Genomic DNA, 26,375 nt, shown 5'->3' with positions numbered 1-26,375 from the left:
TAAGTCATAATGGGTTAATGTGTAAGGTACATGATGGGGTTAATTACTATTAATGTGAGGAACATGGAGGTTAAATTCATCATCACACCTCGTGCCTCACAATAAGTGATAGAAAGCAGTTTTTATTTTATTTTTTTTACAACGTACACATCATAAATGATGCTAAAAAATTGTTGTGCAGGTTATTCTGCCCGCGCAAATACCGAATGTGTATGTTTTATGTATTGAGACTTATTTTAATTTTTATTGCAAAAAAGGTGTATGTGAATTTTTTTAAATTTAACATTACTTTGTTTTTATTTTAGTTTTAAACTTTAATGTGCTGGCATATATCTATATACTGATAGTACACAGGCATATATCTATATCCTAGTACATTAGCCTGTGTACGGATAGTACACAGGCAGTTGTTAGGGCATACCTAGGTATGTCCTAACAACAGGGAATATGGTAGGACAGCCCTGTTGTCCTACAATGGACCCTGGGCTGTCTGCCCATATATGGTATGTCCCTCAATCTCGTCACAGGGATTCCTGTGATGCGATCCAGGGGCATCCCCCCTTCTCATTTTCCCCTGAATGCTGCAGTCAGCTTTGATCGCAGCATTCAGGTGAATAGCAGTGGAGATGAGAGGTTTCTCTGATCTCTGCGGTTAAAGAGCGGGGCTGCGGCTGTGTAATACAACCATTGTCCCGCTCCTGACAGGAAGTGCGCGCGCGCGCGGTCAGCATGAGGTGATGCGGCCGGCGCTGCACTAATGAACGGCGGTTCAGGCACTGAAGACAGAACATGGGGGTGTTTTGTAGTGCGCCCATGTTCTGTCTTCAGTGCCGCAGATCATTAGTGCAGCACCGGCCGCATCGCATCATCCTGACGGCGCGCACATGTCAGGACTCAGGAGCGCGGCAGTGACTGTATTACACAGCCGCAGCCCCACTCTCATACAGTCATGTGTTACTATACTGAGCTGTGCAGCCTTACAGCTCAGTATCGAAATACATGAAATAACAGTATCGAACCGTTTGGGGATGCACGGTATCGAAACAGTATCGGAGTTTCGATGCATCGTGCATCCCTAGTTCAAAGAGGGCGGATATGCTGCATAAAAGTACACAACGTATCCGCCCTAGACCCCGCAGCAAATTCCAGCTAAAAAAATTGCATCAAATTGTGGTGCAGTTTTTCGGTCAGAATGTCCACTGCGGAAAACAGCAGGTAAAAAAAAAGCCTATACTTACCCGTAGTCATGGCGACGCGTCCCTCTGATGTCCTGCAGCCCGGCCTCCTTGGTTGACGTTTCACCCCATGTGACTGCTGCAGCCTGTGATTGGCTGCAGCAGTCACATGGGATAAAACGTCATCCCAGGAAGACGGCTCAGACAGAGAAGTGAATCGCAGCTTTTCCAACGCAAAAATCGCAACATTTGCAGGTTTTATTTCCCCACTGAATTCAATGGGGAAAACTCACAACAGTGAGGGTATGTTCACACGGGCGTAAACGCCCGAAAAACGGCGGAAAAATCAGAAGCAGTACGCCTCCAAACATCTGCCCATTGATTTCAATGGGAAAACGGCGTTCTGTTCCGACGGAGCGTTTTTCGCAGTTTTTTTTTTATGTGAACAAAAAACGGCCACGAAAAAGAAGTGCAGGACACTTCTTGGGACGTTTTTGGAGCCGTTTTCCATAGACTCTAGTGAGAAAAGCGGCCGTAAAAAATGCGGCGAAAATAGCGAGTGGCACAAAACACGTCTGAAAATCAGGAGCTGTTTTCTGCAGCATAAATTGACATGCTGTGGATTAAAAAACGCAGGTCAATTTATGAACAGTTTTTCGGCAGATTCTTTACGCAACGTGTGGATGAGATTTGTTGAAATTTGATTTACTCTGCTGCTACTGTATTACACTGCAGATTTTCCATAATTAAATAGGTTACGCTAAATCCTCTTTATTTACGATACGTGTGAACATATCCTATTGGTAAAACACTTTTATGTACACAGGGCATGTGATACTGTGTGATTAGTGTTGAACGTCCTGCTCTTATGTATGTGTCATTCAATTTCGGTTCTGATAGTCAACTTTAAAGGGGTATTCCGGTTACAACAAGTTATCCCCTATTTAAATTTTTTTCAAAGCAGCATCATATTCCGTACATTTATGCTTAGAACCGCTACTTAAAGGGGTATTCCGGTTACAACAAGTTACCCCCTATCTGTAGGGTATGGGGTAACTTGCTGAAAGGTGGGTGTCCGACAGCTGGGACCCCCATCCTTTACGAGAACGGGATCCCGAACCCCTTGTTTGAACCGAGCGGCAGGTCGCTCATGTGCACTGCCGCTCCATTCTCTATGGCAGCGCTGGAAATAGCCGAATGCTGCACTCGGCTATCTCTAGCGCTCCCATAGAGAATGAATCCCAGCTGTCGGACACCCACCTTTGAGCAAGTTACCCCTTACCCTACAGATAGTTGGTGACTTGTTTGTAACCGGAATACCCCTTTATAGTAGTGATTCTAGGCATAAATGTATGGTATATGATGCTGCTTTGAAAAAAAATAAAATCTTGGGCGGATAATGTTAATATTTGCTTTATGGCATACAGATGAATATTAAACAGGAACATATATAGGTTGCCCATAAAGGTCAGGGCAGTGAGAGCATCCACTGTATAGCACACTGAAGCGGAGTGCTTTCTTTTATAGTATAACAATTTTTATTTTCATTCTGTTTTAGGAGGGTCAGGCACATTCAGTGCCCACTACATTCTGGCCAATGGATTTTTCCAGCAAACTTTATTCAATTGAGTCTGAACTTACCCAAGAGGATTTGGATTCTTTGAAATTCCTTTGCTTGGATTTGCTTCCAAACAAGAAACTCTTATCAATAAAATCAAATTTAGATCTTTTTAAAGAGCTGGAAAAGCACAGTCTACTTGAAGAAGACAAGTATGATCTTCTGGCTGAACTTCTTTATATCATAGGCCAGCACAGTTTGCTAAGAATCCTGGGCACCAACAAATGGGCTATGCAAGAAACCTTAAAAAAGAACAGGACTGTGTCTTTGTATAGGTAAGTTTTTAATGTTTGTAATATGTTCAAAGAATGTTTTGCCGGGAAATTGCTGCCACCACTGCGGATCAGCCGGATGAAAGGGCTGCATCCCCTTCATTATTTACCCAGGAAAAGCTCCGTACATTGGTTTGTGGCTGTGCCTGGTACTGCAGCTCAGTCCCATTCACTAGAATAGGACTTCAGCTGCTGTGAGCTGTGGTACCAGGCAGAGTCACAAAGAGATGTATGCCGCTGTGCCTGGGTAAATAATGTAGGGGGGGGGGGGCGCAACGCTCCCACCCCTTTAATCAGCTGATCGGCAAGGTTCAGGGAATCGGACATTCACCAACCAGATATTGATGCCCTATCCTAAGGATAGATAATTAATATTACAGTCCTGGGAAACGCTATAAGGCACTTAAAGAGGCTCTGTCACCAGATTTTGCAACCCCTATCTGCTATTGCAGCAGATCGGCGCTGCAATGTAGATTACAGTAACGTTTTTATTTTTAAAAAACGAGCATTTTTGGCCAAGTTATGACCATTTTTGTAGTTATGCAAATGAGGCTTGCAAAAGTCCAAGTGGGTGTGTTTAAAAGTAAAAGTACAACTGGGCGTGTATTATGTGCGTACATCGGGGCGTTTTTACTACTTTTACTAGCTGGGCGTTCTGATGAGAAGTATCATCCACTTCTCTTCAGAACGCCAAGCTTCTGCCAGATCACGCTGTGACGTCACTCACAGGTCCTGCATCGTGTCAGACGAGCGAGGACACATCGGCACCAGAGGCTACAGTTGATTCTGCAGCAGCATCGACGTTAGCAGGTAAGTCGATGTAGCTACTTACCTGCAAACGCTGATGCTGCTGCAGAATCAACTAAAGCCTCTGGTGCCGGTGTCCTCGCTCGTCCGACACGATGCAGGACCTGGGGAAGTGACGTCACAGCGTGATCTCTCGAGAACACGGCTGTGTCTGCACTGCCAGAAGCTGGGCGTTCTGAAGAGAAGTGGATGATACTTCTCATCAGAACGCCCAGCTAGTAAAAGTATTAAACACGCCCCGATGTACGCACATAATACACGCCCAGTTGGACTTTTACTTTTAAACACACCCACTTGGACTTTTGCAAGCCTCATTTGCATAACTACAAAAATGGTCATAACTTGGGCAAAAATGCTCGTTTTTTAAAAATAAAAACGTTACTGTAATCTACATTGCAGCGCCGATCTGCTGCAATAGCAGATAGGGGCTGCAAAATCTGGTGACAGAGCCTCTTTAAGTGATTGTATTAGGCTGTATGCCCTGATAATTGAAGACACCGTACAGCAAGCCTGAGCCAATCTTATCTAGGTCTTGGAGTCAACTTAATAGTCAGGAACAACATGTTGTAGGGTTGGATCTGTACTGCCACTGAGGTCTGGCCTTACACATCACTGTAAAAGTATTGTTTTTTGCTGCAGTTTTCCCATGACTGCAGTAAAACACACACCTATTGACATGCAGTTTTGCCATGATAATGTAATGTAAATGTGTCCTAAAAATTATATCCCACGCCCTCTTATCCACTTTCCAAATTGTCAACCCAGGACCCCCATCTCAGTAGTAAGAACAAAGTATTTGCCCAGGCCTCCCCTCCTGCAAGTTATTTCGGCAAGGTTTGCTTTCCAGCACATCCCACAAACTCCCAGTAGACATAGCAAGGTTTTTCCACCCCCTCACCCCAAACAGTAGTCACAGCAGCAACCCCACCACATCTCCCAATAGTCTAAGCAGAAATCTCTTCTCCACACAAATCAATCACACCGGGACTCCTCCCTTCAGCCCCCTCTCCTCTTTGTAGTCACAGCAAGTGCTCCCTCCGCCCCTCCCCCATATACTCACCTCCTGCGCTCCTTTCAAGGTGCCCTGTGTTGACAGAAAACAACATACTAGCGGGCTATTGCTGGCTTCTGTATGGAGCGTTGCCCTCCGTGCTAACAGAGACTTATGCTGGCGGAGCACACAATGCTGGCTTTCTATAACAGCGACTGTGTACTCCCTGCCCATCCGGTGCGGTCTCAGCTGTTTCTGTAGGGACACAATCCAGCTCCATGTATTTGCCAATGGCTGGAGCAACCCGCTGCCAAATGCAGGAAGCAGGACTCATTCGCCAAGGTTTTTTCCTGCCCTGCCATACAGTACACGTAAATAACACTACCATACTGTACAAATAAATAATGGTGCTATACAGTTCACAAATGTCCCGCCCATATACTGTATTTATGCTTTCATGAATAGTTTAGGACAGAGGACGCGAGACACTCAAATGCAACAGATGGAGTCATACTAAATATTAAAAGGTAAAAGCCTATTAAAGAAATTAATGTTATGTCTCTTACCCTGGTGTTAAGTGTCTGTTATAATATTATGACCCTGGTACCAAGTTCTAGTAATACTATAATGTTCCTTGAGCCACTAGTGCATAATAGTATCTGCAGGTGCCACCGTCTGGCGATCCACATGTTGTTGGCCCTGAGAGTTATATATGGCTTCAGAGCCATTGGTTGGGAACACCTGGTCTAGGCTATTGTAAAATGTATGTAACTTAGAAAATGTATTCACCTATATTAGCCTGGTTAATAAATATTTGTCAGTCATAAATAGCATAAATACATATAGAATTAATTTGTAATAAATTTGCTGCTAAAAAGATCACAACTCCTGTCAATAAGGCAAAATCCTAACTGCACATAATAAAGCGGTTAACACTGCGTAACGCCAAATATATCCATAGTGCTCTATTGTCCCAACATATTTACATCCACCAGGCAGGTATATGCTGGTAAACCTTTTTAAACTGTATTGAATAGCAAAGTCGACGGTTATATTCAATACATACATAGGCATCCTGCAAAAAAAGTATACCGTGCGTTATGGTTTTTTTTATAATGGAAGTCAAATGGGCGACGTATGCCACATAGATCGGAGGCTCCTTTTGGAGGTATACATTGGCAGTATTTCCCAACTTATACCTTTGACATACACTGTAAGCGTAGTGTGGATAGAGTCTTAATCATTTCACTGCAAAGAACGTATTGCCACAACTAGAATATAAGGACTAGAGCAGGTGTCCGCAACCTGTGGCACTAGTGCCACAGCCGGCACTTGGGGCATGGTTTGCTTGCACACTTCCCCCTCCCAGTGACCAATGCCGTTGTGTGCTTGGTGGCGCCTAACACAGTGATATACAGTGGTGCTTCATTATGTGCTTGGCGGTGCTTCATTGTGTTTGTCGCTGCTGAACACTTGACAAGCACACAATGCAGCACTGCTCTCTATCCTGGTGATCAGAGTCGCAAGTACAAAGTTCAGTTACCACTCTGTAAAATAGAAAGTTAGAAAAAGATTGACGCTCTCCTATATGCACCCCCCAAATCTGGTGTTCAGTAGCTGAGGTCTCTCCTATGTGCACACCCCAAACTATTGTTCAGTAGCCATGATCTCTCATGTGCAGTTCCCACTAGCTGGAGTTCAGTAGCCGTGGTCTCTCCTATGTGCACCCCCAAAGCTGGTGTGCAGTAGCCACGATCTCTCTTGTGTGCAGTTCCGCCCAGCTGGTGTTCAGTAGCCGCAGTCTCTCCTATGTGCACGGCCCCTAGCTTGTCTTCAGTCTCCCCTTATGCACATCTTGCATCGTCTTTTTAAAGAACGTCAGGGACAAGGGTGACACTGAGATTTAAGTTTATTAACTGATTAATTGGTTTATGTCACGTACGTCCTAACAGTTTGTCTTATGACTTTCATGTTTGCACGGCACACCGAATACTTCTTCATTGATTTTCTTTTTCATTGGCACACCATACCAAATATGTTCCCTACCCCTGGACTAGAGGATTAGTCTCTATAGCGCAGTCGACTGCACTATGGATTCCGTCAAAAACCACGGAACCCTGTCACAACGGTGACAAACGAAAACCATTTGCAAAGTTTCCGTCACCATTGAGATCAATGGTGATGGAAACGGAAGCTAAGGTTTTCGTTTGCCTTTGCGTTGAGGGGGTCCCCCGACGGAAAGCTCTGACGGAACTCACGGAAAGCTCTGACGGAACTACAATACGGAAAGCAACTCTGATGTGAACAGGCCCTTAGCTTTCGAATGATACCAGCTCAAATCTCTAACATAAAACATTTCACTTCCTGGTTTTGTGTGTTTAGAGGTGAGGGGTGAGAGGAAGTGACAGCAGGAAGAAAGATCACAGCATGTAATAATGTTTTCAGTACGGGACAGTTTTCCCGCAGCGAAGCAGGGACTCCTAGCGTCATAGATAACTATGACGCTAGGAGCCCGGCTCCCTGCAGTGTGTTCAGTCCGGGAAATACTGCCAACATAAGGTCCGTATATCACGGACCGAACACGCTCGTGTGAATCCGGCCTTACTGTCATGTCTCCCCCTGTACAGCCTCCAGAAACACTATGGGGGGAGGGGGGGATACAGGAACTTTTCTTCATGATATCACCCAATGTGTCTACTGTCATAAAATAAATGGATATGGGGGTATAATACACAAATGTTGCCATCTCTTTTATGTCAGTTAAAAGCTAAATAAAAAGTTAAGCAACTTTCTAAATTCTAGTCTGCTGTAGTTCCTCCAGTGCACTGTATTGCAGCCCAACTTGTGCTGCAATACCACATACAGTGCATAAACTAGAGAGGTGATGTGTCTAGTAAATAAGCAGAGGTCCGAGTACCTAAGGCAGAGGCGTAGCTAGGTTCTCCAGCACCCGGGGCAAAGATTCAGTTTGGCGCCCCCCCAACCTCTTTCCCGACATCTCCTTCCCTCTCGCCGTGTTTGTTTTCTCTACCAATCAATGACGTGTCATTTCTTTTCCACATTTCTTTTTATGTAACGCGAGCATAAAAACATTTGTTTATTTTACAAGCAATATAGTTCTATACACCAGAAGAGTGCTCAGTACATACAGTGGAGAAAATAAGTATTTGATCCCTTGCTGATTTTGTAAGTTTGCCCACTGTCACAGACATGATCAGTCTAGAATTTTTAGGCTAGGTTAATTTTACCAGTGAGAGATAGATTATATAAAAAAAAAAAAAGAAAATCACATTGTCAAAATTATATATATTTATTTGCATTGTGCACAGAGAAATAAGTATTTGACCCCCTACCAACCATTAAGAGTTCAGCCTCCTCCAGACCAGTTACACGCTTCAAATCAACTTGGTGCCTGCATTAAAGACAGCTGTCTTACATGGTCACCTGTATAAAAGACTCCTGTCCACAGACTCAATTAATCAGTCGGACTCTAACCTCTACAACATGGGCAAGACCAAAGAGCTTTCTAAGGATGTCAGGGACAAGATCATAGACCTGCACAAGGCTGGAATCGGCTACAAAACCATAAGTAAGACGCTGGGTGAGAAGGAGACAACTGTTGGTGCAATAGTAAGAAAATGGAAGACATACAAAATGACTGTCAATCGACATCGATCTGGGGCTCCAGGCAAAATCTCACCTCGTGGGGTATTATTGATCCTGAGGAAGGTGAGAGCTCAGCCGAAAACTACACGGGGGGAACTTGTTAATGATCTCAAGGCAGCTGGGACCACAGTCACCAAGAAAACCATTGGTAACACATTACGCCGTAATGGATTAAAATGCTGCAGTGCCCGCAAGGTCCCCCTGCTCAAGAAGGCACATGTACAGGCCCGTCGGAAGTTTGCAAATGAACATCTGTATGATTTTTAGAGTGATTGGGAGAATGTGCTGTGGTCAGATGAGACTAAAATTGAGCTCTTTGGCATTAACTCAACTCGCCGTGTTTGGAGGAAGAGAAATGCTGCCCATGACCCAAAGAACACCGTCCCCACTGTCAAGCATGGAGGTGGAAACATTATGTTTTGGGGGTGTTTCTCTGCTAAGGGCACAGGACTACTTCACCGCATCAATGGGAGAATGGATGGAGCCATGTACCGTCAAATCCTGAGTGACAACCTCCTTCCCTCCACCAGGACATTAAAAATGGCTCGTGGCTGGGTCTTCCAGCACGACAATTACCCGAAACATACAGCCAAGGCAACAAAGGAGTGGCTCAAAAAGAAGCACATTAAGGTCATGGAGTGTCCTAGCCAGTCTCCAGACCTTAATCCCATCGAAAACTTATGGAGGGAGCTGAAGATCCGAGTTGCCAAGCCACAGCCTCGAAATCTTAATGATTTACAGATGATCTGCAAAGAGGAGTGGGCCAAAATTCCATCTAACATGTGTGCAAACCTCATCATCAACTACTAAAAAGGTCTGACTGCTGTGCTTGCCAACAAGTGTTTTGCCACCAAGTATTAAGTCTTGTTTGCCAAAGGGATCAAATACTTATTTCTCTGTGCACAATGCAAATAAATATATATAATTTTGACAATGTGATTTTTTTTAATTTTTTTTTATATAATCTATCTCTCACTGGTAAAATTAACCTAGCCTAAAAATTCTAGACTGTTCATGTCTTTGACAGTGGGCAAACTTACAAAATCAGCAAGGGATCAAATACTTATTTCCTTCACTGTATATACAGCACCAGAACCAAGCTCAGTATATAAATACAACACCAGCACAAATACAGCTCAATTTAGTGCAACCCCTGCCGTATAGGTATGTACGGCGTAAAACTACAGCTCCCAGCATGGGCCGAACAATAAGAAGGATATGCTGGGAGATGCGGTTTCACAAAAAATAAATCATATCATAATCACACCACCCATCATCTCGCTGCAGATCATACAGTGGCTACAGTACTGATTAGAGGCAGAATAAAAATTTACATGAAGTGACTCACCGGTGACGTCTCAGATTCTAGTTCTTTTTCTCCATCCGGTCCAGACCTCTATGATGACTTCTCCCGGTCACAGCCCATTTCTGCACTTTGCCGCTCAGATGTCTTCAGCTTCTCACTTTTCCAACATTTCTACACCTATAAATAAAGATAAAGTTCTCATTATACCACATACTACGCCCCTAAAATATAATCGCGCCATACACTGCACCTCTAATTATAATGGCACCATACACCGTGTCCCACACACACACATTGTGCCCCCTGTAGATAGTGCCTGCCATAGAGCGCCCTGTAGATAGTGCCCCCATATAGCCCACCCCTGTATAGTGTCCCACAAATAGCTCCCCCTATAGTGCTCCACAGATAGCCCACCCCTGTATATAGCCCCCTGTAGATATAGCCTACTCCTGTATATTGTACTCCACATATAGTCTACCCCTGTATATAGTGCTCCACATATAGTCCACCCCTGTATATAGTGCTCCACAGATAGCCCACCCCTGTATATAGCCCACCCCTGTATATAGTTCTCCATAGATCGCCCACCCCTGTATATAGCCCCCCTATAGATATAGCCCACCCCTGTATATAGTGCTCCATAGATAGCCCACCACAGTATATAGCCCCCCCTGTAGATAAAGCCCCCCCCCCCCCGTAGATAAAGCCCCCCTTGTAGATAATGCCACACACTCTTTTTATTGCAATAAAATAACAAACTATTCAAATTTACCTTAATCCCGCTCCCACGCCGGCCGGCAGCAATGGAGACCTGCTCTCTTCTGCGCAGGTCTCCTGGGGTTGAACGAAGCGTCTAAGAAAGGCGCTGATTGGCTGGGCAGAATGACTTTCCCTGTCAGTCAGCGCCTTTTAGCGACGGAAGCAAGATACGGCTTCACTCGTAGAAAAGAGCTGAATGGACGGGCACGGAACGTACCCGGCCATTCATTGCTTCTAATTGTACCTGTGTCCTATTGACGCAGGTACAATTATAGTGCAGGAGGAGGTGGTGCTGGCGCCCCCTCTAAGTTGCGCCCGGGGCACATGCCCCCCCCAAGTTACGCCCCTGCCTAAGGCTATGTTCACACAGTTTTTTGCAGGCAGAAAATTCTGCCTCAGAATTCCGTCTGGAATTTTGAGGCAGATTTTGATCTTCCTGCACTTCGTTTGCGGCTTTTTTCGCCCGCAGGCCATTGAGCGCCGCGGGCAAAAAATGCTGCGAAATACGCTTTCTCTGCCTCCCATTGATGTCAATGGGAGGTCAGAGACGTAAATGCCGAAGATAGGGCATGTTGCTTCTTTTTCCCGCGAGACGCTTTTTCTACTCGTGGGAAAAAAACGCCTCCCATTTAAATCAATAGGAGTCATTTTCGGCTGTTTTTGGCGCATTTTCCGCGTAAAAAAATTCTGTGTGAACTGGCCCTAAACCTTTCATTTTCCATCATTGTTGGCCTACACTGCTGACAGTAGAGACAAATGGAAGTTCTATTTCTTCAGATCATTGCATGAAAATTTTACAATACGAGATCACGGTCTGCTTAACTGGTTCCCGACCGCTGGCTGTATATTTACGGCCTGCGGTCAGGGTCCTTAAAACCCGAGCCATAGACTTTTTACGGCTCGGGTTTTAACTTGCTGCCCGCGCGATCGGGCAGCTGAATGTCGGGTCTCCGGCTGTCAGTGACTGCCGGGGACCCTGAGGAGAGGATAGAAGCAGCTTTCACTGCTTCTGTCTTCTCCGATGTGTTTTTACACAGCGTTCAATGGACATCTTTAGGCAGCACTACTGTTCATGGCACAACAGTTTTGTTTGTGAACAGCCCCTAAAGGCAAAAGCTACTATATACAAATAATACAGTATACAAATTCTATCCCTATTTGTGAGCTTCTGTTTATTTCAGATTTTATTCTTTCCAAATGGTACGTATTCAGTTGTTGTCAGCTAAAAGACCCGTAGCAACATTTGTGAGCTGATAAAGAAACCTGTTTGGCCTTGAAACATCTTGTTGTAATTGCAATAAATCGTTTAGGCCCTGTTCACACAGTTTTTTTTTGCAGGCAGAAAAATATGCCACATAATTCCTTAAGGGTATGTTCACACGAGGGCGTCCGTTACGGCTGAAATTACGGGGATGTTTCAGCCTGAAAACATCCCCGTAATTTCAGCCGTACCGGCATGTGCAGGCGCTTGAACGCCGCGTCAATTACGGGCGTAATTAGCGCTGCTATTCATTGGAGTCAATGAATAACGGCTCTAATTACGGCCAAAGAAGTGACAGGTCACTTCTTTGACGCGGGCGTCTATTTACGCGCCGTCTTTTGACAGCGGCGCGTAAATATACGCCTCGTGTGAACAGACAAACGTCTGCCCATTGCTTTCAATGGGCAGATGTTTGTCAGCGCTATTTTCGGCGCTATTTTCGGGCGTAATTCGGGGCAAAAACGCCCGATTTACGTCCGTAAATAGGCCGTGTGAACATAGCCTTAGGAATTTTGAGGCAGATTTTGACCAGCCTGCAATTTCTTGCCATGATTTTCGCTGCGTTTTTTGCCCGCAGCCATTGAGCACTGCGGTCAAAAAACGCACCGAAAAACGTTTTCTCTGCCTTCCATTGATTTCAATGGGAGGTCAGAGGCGTAACTGCGTCAAGTAAGCATGCCGCCTTTTTTTACCGCGAACGGCTAAAAGCCGCCGTGGAAAAAAAATGCCTCCGGGGGACTGATTCGGACGTTTTTTGGCGTGGATTCCGACGCAGTTTCTGCGTCAAAATCAGCGCCAAAAAACTCAGTGTGAACAGGGCCTTAGAAATCATCTTCTGGACTGCTTTCCTAAAAACCCAGCAGACCCCCACTGATCCCATCTTTGTTCTTCTGCATTCAAGCTTACGGACGGACTGGCCACGTACATACAGGTAGGGGGCTTCTGCTTGTAATTCACTCCATATTTGCAAATAGCATTGTTCCGATCCTAGCAAAACTGCTATAGGTTAGCCTCTTTCACATCATGATCATATTGGACCACTACACACTACATATACCACCTTAGTGTTGTCGTTTTTTTTTTAAACTCGTTTTATTAAAGTGTAGCTAAGTGTTCGACAAACTTCTGACATGTCATAGTGACATGTCAGATGTTTGTATTGGTGGGGGTCCGAGCACGGAGACCCTCACCAATCGCTAGCACAAAGCAGCTGAATCGCTCGTGTGTGCGCTCAGCCGCTTCGTATCGATGTACGGACTCAATAGAAAGTCTCTTCACACGAGAGATTCAGCTGCTTTGTTCTAGCGATTGGTGGGGGTCGCCGTGCTCGGACCCCCACCAATCCAAACTTCTGACATGTCACTGACATGTCAGAAGTTTGTCGAACGTTTAGCTACACTTTGAGAACTGTTGCAGTATACCAGTAACCAGTCATACATCGCTGAATGTAAAATACATCACATTGGAGCAGATGAGTGTATATAAATAAGTGTATATAAATAAAGTCAAACAATCAGAGCACATAAAGTAGAGTCCATCTCTCAAATGAATACAGGATTCTATAAACAATGGTACAAAGTTTACATAGAAGTTTGTATGACCTTTAACCCCTTAATGACCGCCGATTAGCCTTTTCACGGCGGTCATTAATGGGCTTTATTCTACAGCGCCACTATTCCACGGCGCTGCATTAGAATAAAGTAAACAGAGCAGGGAGCCGTGAAATCTCCCTGCTCTCAGCTGCCAGAGGCAGCTGAGGGCTGGGGGCGTCCCTGCTCTGCCGGGTGAGATCGATATTCGTATCGATCTCACCCGTTTAACCCCTCAGATGCGGTGCACAATAGCGTGCACCGCATCTGAGTGGTTTTAGAGAGAGGGAGGGAGCTCCCTCTCTCTCCCACCGACACCCGGCGATAAGATCGCCTAGTGTCTGTGTCTGCGATGGCAGCCGGGGGCCTAATAAAGGCCCCCAGGTCTGCCAGTAATGAATGCCTGCTAGGCTATGCCAGAGGCATGACCTAGCAGATGCCTGTCTGTTTTAAACGGACAGGCAGTAATACACTGCAATACAAAAGTATTGCAGTGTATTATAAAAGCGATCGGATGATCGCATATGAAAGTCCCCTAGTAGGAAAAGTAAAAAAAAAAAAGTTGAATAAAGTTAATAAAAAAAAAATGTGGAAAAAAACAACAAAAAAACACTTTTTCCCCTTACAAATTGCTTTATTATTAAAAAAACACAAAGCAAAAAGGTTACGCATATTTGGTATCGCCGCGTCCGTAACGACCCCGACTATAAAGCTGTTACATTATTTAACCCGCACTGTGAACGCTGTCAAAAATAAAATAAAAAAACTATGGAAAAATTGCTGTTTTCTGTTAATCCTGACTTTAAAAAAAAGTGATAAAAAGTGATCAAAACGTCGCATCTACTCTCAAATGCTACCAATAAAAACTACAAGTTGTCCCGCAAACAAAAAAGCCCTCATACAACTGCATCGGCGGAAAAATAAAATAGTTATAGCTCTTCGAATGTGACGATGGAAAAACTTAAAAAATGGCTTGGTCATTAGGGCCCAGAATGCAAGCAGGGGGAAGGGGTTAAAAATGGAGAGTACAGAAAACAAGAATGTAAATAAAAGGAAACGAAACAAACAAGGACCCATGTCTTCCACAAGCATCAAAGAAGTGTTGTCTTTTCTTGTAGGAAAAATAGGAAGGTTGTTTGGGGAAAAAGGCACTGATCTGTGTATAGTAAAATAATGATTAGAATGAATGCTTGAATCTTTACCCCGTAGTGACCGCCAATACGCCTTTTTACGGCAGTCACTTAAGTACTTTATTCCGATGCATACACGTTTTCATGGCGCATCAGATGCATAATAGTATCTGTGCCAGGAGGAGCGGGTGCTCGGCTGTCTGATGACATCAGACCTTAGTTACCTCCAATCTCGGACGTTTTACCCCCTTAGGTGCCACCGTCAATAGCGACCGAGGTATCTAAGTGGTTTACAGAGGAAGGGGGGTTTACAGACGCCCCAGGCTTTCTATGACTTTATGCTTTGATATGACCTAATAGTCTGGCTGTCAGTTTTACACTGACAGTCAATAATGCTTGTAAAAATTTTGTATACCAAAGCATTATAGAAGCGATCAGTAGATAGCATAGTGACGATAAAAAAATAAATACAATTTTTTTTCAATAGAAAGTGGTTTTATTTAGTAAAAGTGTAAAAAAATATATAAAATTACACATATATGGTATGGCCAAGATCATAACGACCCTAAAAAATGGAGATAATACTTTATTTAAACTACATGGTAAACGGCATACAGAAATGCAAAAAATAACTATAAAATTGCTTTTTTTTTTCCACCAACCAAAAAATAAAGGAATAAAAGTTAATCAATAAGTCCCATGTACCCCAAAATTGTACCAATGAAAACGACATCTCGTCCTGCAAAAATAAGCCATTATGTGGCTACATCAACGGAAAAATAAAAAAGTTATGGCTCTTATACCGTAGTCGACTGCGCTATTCATTCCATCAAAACGACGGAACCCTTAGACTAATAGAAACCGTTTGCACAGGATCTGACGCCATTGAAATCAATGGTGATGCAAACGGAAACCTCAGGTTTCCGTTTTTCAGTCAGGGTTCCATTCATGGGTCCCCTGATCGAAAGCTCAGATGGAACCCATGAATGGAGCCCTGACGCAGATGTGAACGAAGCCTTAATAGTAGATAATTGAGGAGCAGAAGTTCTAAAGTATTTCTATCTACAGCAACATCTCATCATCATGTCTATCAGTCTGTGTGTGTGTGTGTGTGTGTGTGTGTGGTTTTTTAAATTTAACTTTATTAACAACATGACAACATCAACTAGTAACAGTGAATACAGGCAGTGAATCAATTGTTTATCATTATTCCATCATTAGTCCTATTCACATATCCCACGTTGCCCCAAATGCGTGCGTGCGTGTGTGCGCGCGCATGTTTGGTGGGTCACATGATGTGTGTGGTGGGGAGTCATATGACTGGCGCCATGTTTAGTCATATTCAGTTAGCCTGTGAATGCATTACATAGGACTAATCTGTGGGCTATACCATTCTACTGTGACAGGGGCCTCATTCACTATAATAAATGTATGTGAGCAGAATTACTAATACGTGTTTATTAGAAAACGGTATGGTTTCCTATTCTACAAATAAGTAAAAAAAAACAAAAAACTGGACAACCCCTTTAACAACTTGACAGTACAACTCAAAAGCTTTATATATACAGTGCTAACAGATCTGTCAACTCAATATGCAGCCCTATGTAAGGGAAGCATAGTACAGGTACAGATCTGTACTCCTAGTAGCCTTAATACCACAACATATTGTGTTGTTTGGCTATTAGGAGCGCTGAAAGAATACACCGGACTGCTAGTTAGGAGACTGGTATATTCATGACTTGAGCCCACCACCCCGACCCCTCTCTGCAGTGACTGGCAGTGTACATGTGTAGCCTGTCAATATGTCAGACTGAAGAGTGGAGAGAGCGCTCCCCTCATGAATATATAGATTATTCTTTCTTTTTTTTTTTTGTGCTATTTTGGCTACTAGGAGTTTCAACCTGTAGCTGTAATATTATGCTCCTACACGGGGCAGCATATCAAGCTGACAGATCCGCTCTAATGTGAATATTCTGCCTAACATTACTCCCACAAAAAAACTTTAATTTCCTTTTTATTAATGTGGTGATTCTGCAATATTATTTTATTAGCCTGTTATGTACCATTAAGTCAATTTAGTTAATGATATTTTGTATCCTTGGTTTTACCACTACAGGCAAATGCTTTTTCAACTTTATGAAGATCTCACCTCTGAAGACCTAAAGAGTATATTATTCCTCTTAAATATTCCAAAGAAGTATGAGGAAAACAAGGTGGTAATTTTAGAGAGCTTGTTTAGTCCTTTCTTCAAGAGTATTATGCTGGTTCACACAGTGCAGATTTGCTGAAGGTTTTGATGTATTTTTTAAGCTAAAACCAGAAATGGAATAGAAAAATATATATAATATATAAACAGAGGGCCTTACAGGTCTGCTGTCCTGGATCCAATTTTGGTTTTAGCCTAAAAAAATGGATGCAAAATCTGCAAAAAATCTGCACTGTGTAAGCAAGGCCTTACAATGACGTTCTTGCCACAGTTTTTACTGCTCTTTTTGAAAAATCTCTGCATATAACATAACATTGGGACAAATTTACCACAGTGTGCACAATCAGTAGCAGTCAATGTGATGGCAGAGAAAGCATTAGATAGCTCAAACGTGTGTTGCTGTGTCCATCCTATAACAAGCATATATAAATGAGCTTAACCCCTTGTCGACCAGCGCCGTAATAGTAGGGTGCTGGCAGGAGTCCTCAAAGGACCAGCACCATACTATTGGTTCTTCTGCAACAGCTGAGATTCAAGCTAACTCCGATCCCAGCTTAAAGAGGCTCTATCACCAGATTTTGCAACCCCTATCTGCTATTGCAGCAGATAGGCGCTGCAATGTAGATTACAGTAACGTTTTTATTTTTAAAAAACAAGCATTTTTGGCCAAGTTATGACCATTTTTGTAGTTATGCAAATGAGGCTTGCAAAAGTCCAAGTGGGTGTGTTTAAAAGTAAAAGTCCAAGTGGGCGTGTATTATGTGCGTACATCGGGGCGTTTTTAATACTTTTACTAGCTGGGCGCTCTGATTAGAAGTATCATCCACTTCTCTTCAGAACGCCCAGCTTCTGGCAGTGCAGACACAGCGTGTTCTCGAGAGATCACGCTGTGACGTCACTCACAGGTCCTGCATCGTGTCAGACGAGCGAGGACACCGGCACCAGAGGCTACAGTTGATTCTGCAGCAGCATCAGCGTTTGCAGGTAAGTAGCTACATCGATTTACCTGCTAACGCCGATGCTGCTGCAGAATCAACTGAAGCCTCTGGTGCCGGTGTCCTCGCTCGTCTGACACGATGCAGGACCTGTGAGTGACGTCACAGCGTGATCTCTCGAGAACATGCTGTGTCTGCACTGCCAGAAGCTGGGCGTTCTGAAGAGAAGTGGATGATACTTCTCCTCAGAACGCCCAGCTAGTAAAAGTATTAAAAACGCCCCGATGTACGCACATAATACACGCCCACTTGGACTTTTACTTTTAAACACACCCACTTGGACTTTTGCAAGCCTCATTTGCATAACTACAAAAATGGTCATAACTTGGCCAAAAATGCTCGTTTTTTAAAAATAAAAACGTTACTGTAATCTACATTGCAGCGCCGATCTGCTGCAATAGCAGATAGGGGTTGCAAAATCTGGTGACAGAGCCTCTTTAAGCCCTTAGATACTGCTGTCAGTTCTTCCCCATGTCAGCCCATCAGCGCCCTGCGAAGCGATCATGGGACGCAAATCAGTTACCATGGCAGCCAATGGGCCCCAGGTCTGCCATTTGTTTTCACCTATTACGCCACGCCAGTGTAACACTGACATACATAGTATTCAAAAGCTTTATACAAGCAATTAAACAAAGTACCCTAGTGGGACAAACAAAAAAATTCTGTTAAATAAAGTTTTATAAAATAAATAGTCTCCCCAAAAAATAAATAAATAATAATAATATTTTTTTAAGAATAGTTTACCTTAAAAAAATACATAAAGTACATATTTGATACCGCCACAATCGTAACCACTCGTAGAACAAAGATAACTTAGTAGTTATATACCTCTTTCAAACACCTTAGATGCCACAGTCGCTATTGACCATTGCATGTAACGGTTAAAATTGACAGGATCGGAGTAATCTCCAATCCTGGCAGTTGCAGCAGTACCACAGCCACACTCCTGTCGCACATCTCGTAGATACAGTGGCAGTACCCACAATATCCTCGTTAATTGTCGCTAAGGGGTTAAAGTGGTGCTATCTGCCAGAGAACCCTTAATTGGGTTTGAGTGACCACCAGAGTTCCACGTGAGCCTGGTTGGAATACACTGCGCTAACATATAGTGTTACGTATTTAGGGTACATTTTTTTATACATTTGCCTGCAGAAAAAAATAAGCACAAAAAGTTTAAACCTATGTAAATTCACTTTACATAATGTCCTGTATCGGCACATGCACTGAATGCATACAGGCAATGGAGATTCTGCTGCCTGTATTTGTGCCAGTCCTAAATGCGTTGTGCTACTGTTCAGCGCCTTCACAGAAGTAGATTCAGCCAGGAACAGCCATTGAATGTGGGTAAATCACGTGACCGCCGCCATCTTGCATCCTATGTACCTGGAAGCTGCCACTGTCCATTGTTTACACGTCCTATCCATTGGCAGCAGGGGGTCTGGAACAGAAGAGCTGGGGTAAAGGATAAGAGGATTTAAAATTTTATGTGTCACAAAACAACTGTCTATGAAATTTTACTATAAAGTGGCCAACCCCTTCTAATATGGCCACAATTTGCATCAATATTACAGTTGCAAAATCCGGACTCTCCCGGTTTTACTGATATACAGCTATACTCCTATAGCCTGCCATAAAGTAGTGCATACAATAAATTTTAAAGGGTAACTAAACGTTTAAAAAGCTTTTGACATGTTATAGTCATATGTCTGAAATTTTGGTCGGTGAGGGGCCAAGCAATGAGAAGCGACAGAAGCACTCGGGTGAGCAGCAGTGTACGAGTTCAATAGATAGTTTATGAGCCTGTACACCGCTGGGTCGGCTTTCCGAGAAAAGACAATCGGAAATGAAGCGGCACATCACTCACCCGAGCTCTTCTGCCGCTTCGTTTTAGCGATTGGTATGGTTCTCAGAGCTCAGACCCCCACCAATCAAAACTTCTGACATTTCACTATGAAATGTCAAAAGTTTGTTAAAAGTTTATTTACCCTTTAACAAATATTAAATCAGCCTAAAAAATGACTAGATGACTGCATCAATTGTGTTTTAGAGGTAGCTGAAGCTAAGCTGGACCTATGCAGCTGGGAATGGAATACAAAAAAAAACCAAAACAGGATATTTAATTATTTGACTTATGCTCCCCATCTATGAAAGTTTACATTCTCACAGTCAATTTTCTTAGTATATTGGGTAATTATTTGGTTAACTTTTTCACTTATCACTCACCATCTCTTTGCAGAAATTCCTTGATATTTTGTATTACTTGGAAAAAAATGAACAATTATCTGAGGATAAATTGGATGTGCTGGAAAAGGCAGTAAGCATGGTTTCACAGGAACTTCTTAGGAAAATAAATGATTACAAGAAGACAAGAGGTGAGCACAACTATCTCTTTTGAAAGATTGTTTAAAGGGACAATATCACCTTAATTTTTTTACTTATTAAACCTATATATTGAAATATATATATAAGATATATATTATTTTATTTAATCTGTTTTTCTCATTAATATAAATGGGGGACACAACACTACGGGTAAAGGCACTTACCGCTAGAAGATTGACACCAGGCCATACCCTTCCCACAGACACTGCCTAGTATCCGTAGGAGGCAGACATGACCTGATTTTTAGGTCTGCTGCTACTTTTTATTTTAGTTTTATTTATTTTTCTCCTTCGCTGAAGAGGTGTTGTCAGCCTAAACGGCAAGCCTAGTCAACCCCCCCTCTCCCCCTGGGTGCCGGAAACCAGGCATTCCTCTGCACTGCGCTTCTCTCACTGCTGGTTACCTAACTTATTTTCTGCATCTACAAGTATGTCTCCCGGTGGATAAGGTCAAGGCCATCTTGGATGGGGTAGCTCTCCTTCGCTGGAGCACTCTCTCTTCCCTTTTCAGTCTTGAGGGCCGGTCCTTCCTTACTTTCCAATGGCTAGTTATCTTGACAGATGACAGTCTATCCAGGAGGGGAGCAGTTTCTTCCAGGGCTCTTCATCACCAAAGCAGACAACCTTACAATATCAACCTTTTGGCATTGTGGGTCCTCTTCCTTGCCCTCTCACATTGGACTCCAATTCTCCAGGGTCACCCGGTCAGAGTCCAAACTGACAACTCCATGGTGTTTGTCTATCTAAACCATCAAGGCGGCACTAGGACCTGGGCGGCATTGTGGGAGTTCTCTCAGATACTCCACTACGGGGATAATCAAGTGTCAGCTCTGTTCACGGACCACATACACGGAGTAGACATTTGAGCCACAGACTTCTTCAGTCAGGAACGACAGTCCGGGGGAATGTCTCTTCACCCAGAAATATTTGTGTCTTGTTTCAACTACAAGGTACCAACCTACCTGGCCAAGTGCAGGATCCCAAAGCCATCGCAGTCGACACTCTGGTCACTCCCTGGGAGGGGTACTCTTTTCTGTATCTCTTCCCCACTACCCAGAGTCCTCCCTCAAGAAGATCAAACCGGAGCTTGTTCCTGCGATTCTATTGGCACCAGACTGGCCTTGCAGGGCCTGTTACGCCGATCCACTGGACCTATTTGTCGCTGCTCATTGGCGACTTCCACTGTGACTCAACCTCCTTACCCAAGGTCCACTGTTAAAGCTACGATTTTCAGAGACCGGGATCTCTCTGAACCTGTAGTCCAAACAATGTTAAAGGCCAGTTAAAGAGGCTCTGTCACCAGATTATCAAATCCCTATTTCCTATTGCATGTGATCGGCGCTGCAATGTATATAACAGTAAAGTTTTTTTTTTTTAAAACGATCATTTTTGGCCAAGTTATGAGCAATTTTATATTTATGCAAATGAGCTTTGAAATGGACAACTGGGCGTGTTTTTTTTTTCGTATTTCCAACTGGGCATGTATTGTGTTTTTAACAACTGGGCGTGTTTACTTGTTTTACTAACTGGGCGTTGTGAATAGAAGTGTATGATGCTGACAAATCAGCATCATACACTTCTCATCGTTCCCACCCAGCTTCTTTCACTAAAGACACACAGCGTGACGTCACCCACTGGTCCTTCAACCTTGTCGTTGGACAAAGAAGATACATCGGAGCTGGAGCTGTGGTGTCTTCTCTCTTCCGACGCCAAGGTTGAAGGACCTGTGGGTGACGTCATGCTGTGTCTGCAGCGAAAGAAGCTGGCTCGGAGTGATGACGTCACTCACAGGTCCTTCAACCTTGGCGTCGGAAGAGAGAAGACACCACAGCTCCAGGCGTACAGTTGAATTTGCAGCAGCATCACCATGTGCAGGTAAGCATAGTAAACTCCCTAGAGACGAGTATATTAACCTTTTGGACGCCTTTCAGCCGATGTATCTTCTTTGTCCGACGACAAGGTTGAAGGACCTGTGGGTGACGTCACGCTGTGTGTCTTTATTGAAAGAAGCTGGGGGGGAACGATGAGAAGTGTATGATGCTGATTTGTCAGCATCATACACTTCTATTCACAACGCCCAGTTAGTAAAACAAGTAAACACGCCCAGTTATAAACACAATACACGCCCAGTTGGAAATACGAAAAAAAAACATGCCCATTTGTCCATTTCAAAGCTCATTTGCATAAATATAAAATTGCTCATAACTTGGCCAAAAATGATCGTTTTTAAAAAAACAAAACGTTACTGTTATCTACATTGCAGCGCCGATCACATGCAATAGGAGATAGGGATTTGATAATCTGGTGACAGAGCCTCTTTAACCTGAATCTGCCACGGTGTACTACCAAAGGCCTATTTCCACTGGTGTGAACAATACACTTTCCATAACATACCAATCCTATTCTTCCTGCAATCAGGTCTAAAGCAGGGACTTGGCTTACCGTCTTTTAAGTGTTAGGGTATGTTCACACGGCGGGGGTCCGTAACGGCTGAAATTACGGGGATGTTTCAGCCTGAAAACATCCCCGTAATTTCAGCCGTACCGGCATGTGCAGGCGCTTGAACGCCGCGTCAATTACGGCCGTAATTAGCGCTGCTATTCATTGGAGTCAATGAATAGCGGCTCCAATTACGGCCAAAGAAGTGACAGGTCACTTCTTTGACACGGGCGTCTATTTGCGCGCCGTCATTTGACAGCGGCGCGTAAATATACGCCTCGTGTGAACAGACAAACGTCTGCCCATTGCTTTCAATGGGCAGATGTTTGTCAGCGCTATTGAGGCGCTATTTTCGGGCGTAATTCGGGGCAAAAACGCCCGATTTACGTCCGTAAATAGGCCGTGTGAACATACCCTTAGGTCTCTGCTCTGTCTATACTTTTTCAGTGAACACTAGCCTTTTGGTTTCAGATAAAGACTTTTCTACGAGTAGCCCATGCTGTTCCTTCATTCAGACATCCCACTCAGCCTTGGAATCTTAACTTGGTCATTGGGGCTCTTCAGGTAATGCATTTGAACCCTTGCAGGAAATTTTGCTGCTTCTCCTTTTTTAGTAAGTTGCTTTCCTTTACGTCCATCAGATGGGTTTTGGAATTAGCTGCTCTTTCTTGCAAATCTCTTTTTTAAATTATCCATAAGGATAAAGTAATCCATCCTATCCTGTCTTTTCTCCCAAATGCGGTCTCTGCCTTCTACATCATTGAAAAGATAGTCCTCCCTTCCTTTTGTCCCTCCCCTTCTCATCCATAGGGAGTTGGCTCTGCATTGTTTTGATTTGGCAAGAGCAGTCTGCATCTATCTGGCTGCGACTGAGTCATTCCATTCCTCAGAATCCCTTTTCTTTTCTCCTTAAGGGCCACACAAAGGGGTTGGCGACGCCCAAGGCCACCATTGTTTGTTGGATCTGGTCTGTGATTTTGGAGTCCTAACGGTCCAACTGTAAATTTTCTTCCATTCGTGTCACTTCTTATTCCACAGACTGTGGGGGCATCCTGGGTAGTATGGCACCAAGCTTCGGTGCACACCTTCACAAAGTTTTGTCCGATCCACTCTTTGGCCTCCTCTGATGCCATTCTGCATTGCAAAGGTGCTGCAGTCAGCTGTGCATTAGGCAGGTCGCATCGCAGTTTTCCTATTATTTTTTTATATTCCCACCCTATGGGTCTGCTTTAGGAAGGCTCATAGTGTTGTTTCCCCAATGATATTAACGAGAAAATTGCATTTTTGTACTAACCGTAAAATCTTTTTCTCATCAATTTCCTTAGGGGAAACAGATCCCGTCTTATTTTGTTTGTCTAGGCCATGTACCATAGTTCTGGTTGTTTGTTGGTGTCTACTCCCGGGATCGTGGACATGTTATTAGTTTTTTTGTCTTCTACTGCTTCTGTACAAACTGGTTAAGCCAGTTTCTGTGAGAGGGGTATGGTGTGCCTGGGCGGAGCCAAGACTGTTTTCTACCTAGTGTCAGCCTCCTAGTGGCAATGGCCTATACCCATGGTGCTATTTCCCCCAATTAATTCAATGAGAAATAGATTGTACAGTAAGTACAAAAATCTAATTTGATTTTCTTAATGTATATATACTTTTTCTGTACATGATTATAAGGGCAGCCATCTTGACTGAGCTGCTACTCTGCTCCGTGTACAGCAGTTCAGAGATTTGCTTTACAGCAGACTTGAGAAAACATGAGAAAGCTCTGTGACATGTGCAGAGGTCACTGTGCAGGTAAATAGAGGAGGTGAGCTGTGCGCATCACTGATTACCAACGGTGTAATATTGTGATAATAATGAATTGACTGCTGTAAAGTGATCTTTACAGAACAGGAAGTGTCCGCTTATTTTGAGGGCTTAGTGGCCAGAGTGAAAATTGCAACATTTCATGTTTTTGTTTTTTTAATATAGATAGTGACTTCCCACCAAAATTGTTTAAAAAGTGTTTCTAATGTAAAAAGTTGATTTAAACAATAGCTTGTTTTTTGGTCATACATTCCATTTAAAGCATTTGTGTCCACAATATGTGTATTCATGTCTATACTTGTGCCCTATGCAGCTAGGACAATAATATACATCTGTATAAATCATTTAAAGGCAGATCATGCTGTTTGGTACATTGTATTTAAAGTTATTCTCCTGAAGTGACCGTGAGATACTCCCTGCAAGAAAAAGTAACACTGAGCTCCGTGTTTAGTAATGGGACCCTAGTACAGGAAAAAAAATCGCATGGAGGATGGGGATAGGATGCTGAAAGGATATAATCTATGCCCTCCCAGCATACTTGTCTATGGAGATCACTGCTAATAGTCATCTATGGCCAGCAGTCTTTTGATCACTTTTATGTATACTACTGTATTATGACTCCTTACAACCTTGAGTTGTATGGAGCGATAATACGGTGCACATAGAAGTCTATGTGGCCCTACCGTGCCTCACTTATGCATATGGGGACATACAGATTTTTTTCTTTCAGATTTCGTATGAATCAGACAAAAAGAAAAGTTGCGGGAGCATTCCTTACAGTGAAGAATATCTCCATGCGGCGGCACACAGTATGCCTATGTTTGTAGTACGGAGAAGCAGGGCCGGTATATCTCCATACATCCTGTGTACTGGACTTTACAGTGTGCATGGTGCCTAACTCCTACAATAAATGTTCACACACTGGTACTGGTACATACACATTAGAAAGTATACATATTTGGTATAATCATTCATGAAAGAATGAGAGAATTATTTGGCAAAAAAATGTGCCTCAATATTACTTCAGGATTTTTAAAGCGTATTGTGAGATGCAAGTGTTTTTAAATGCTTTTTTTTAATACTATTTTTATGCTTTTTTAAGGCGTTTTTCTTATTAAGCAAATGCAAAAACCTGGTCAAAAAACTCTCCAAACAAACGGCGCATTTCTTTTCTGCCTCCCATTGATTTCATTGGAGGTTTAGAGGTGGAAACCGCTCCAAAATAGGGCACGATGCTTTTTTTCCCCCCGCGAGCGGTCATAAAACAGCCTGAAGGTAAAAACGCCTCTATCTCCCATCGTAATCAATGGAGGGAGATTTGGGCCATTTTTTATTTTTTTTTAGCTCATACTGACGTGGCTACTGCCTCAAAATCAGCGGCAAAAAACGATGTGTGAATTGGGCCTTAGAAATTGTCAATCCAAAAGGCAAAATTTTACTATGAACATTTAGGCTTTGAATGATTAATAATTCAATGATCCATTGCAACGATGCAAAATTTAACTGCGAACTGACAAAATTAATGTAACAACATTAAACCGTCCATCACTTTCCAATCCCTTATTTTCTGACTTCACCAAAAAAAATGTTTTTTGTTTTGGTTTACAGCACATCAGATGTACATGTCTGTATACCAAATATATATGCCATTAAATACCAATAGGCTTCAATTATCCATGGCCAAAGATGGTAATGGCTTGACTGCTGCCATGCTGTCTTTCCTGTAAGCACAGTGCCAGTCCAGCCATAAGCAGAAACACATTCAGCTTTGCAGTGTAAGTCATGAAAAAGTTTTTTTATGTTTTTTTTTTTGTTTGTTTTAGTCAAAGAAAACACAAGCACTCAATCCTTGTATGATGATAAGATGAAGCTTTCCATAGAGGTACACGTACAACATATTTGTTTTCTCTATATCATCTTAAATTCTTAGATCATTTGGGGGTTTTATAAACTATAAATTACATTCGAGCTATGCAGAATACA

The 26,375-nt window shown here is 43.1% G+C and overlaps 1 protein-coding gene across 1 annotated transcript in view; it reads left to right on the top strand.

The window, feature by feature from the left end:
* CASP10 (caspase 10) overlaps window positions 1-26,375 on the top strand; it is a 65,431-nt gene that overhangs the window by 8,331 nt on the left and 30,725 nt on the right. The window contains exons 2-5 of the mRNA XM_075829769.1: window positions 2,734-3,068; window positions 16,691-16,787; window positions 20,012-20,147; window positions 26,216-26,274. Coding sequence (XP_075685884.1) covers window positions 2,773-3,068; window positions 16,691-16,787; window positions 20,012-20,147; window positions 26,216-26,274 — 588 coding nt within the window. The 5' untranslated portion in view covers window positions 2,734-2,772. The remainder of the gene's footprint in view (window positions 1-2,733; window positions 3,069-16,690; window positions 16,788-20,011; window positions 20,148-26,215; window positions 26,275-26,375) is intronic.

This window comes from Rhinoderma darwinii, chromosome 6, assembly GCF_050947455.1.
Source record: "Rhinoderma darwinii isolate aRhiDar2 chromosome 6, aRhiDar2.hap1, whole genome shotgun sequence".
In the NCBI taxonomy this organism is placed as follows: Eukaryota; Metazoa; Chordata; class Amphibia; order Anura; family Rhinodermatidae; genus Rhinoderma; species Rhinoderma darwinii.
Note: the sequence above shows the minus strand (reverse complement) of the source record. Positions and strands in the feature narration are given on the sequence as shown.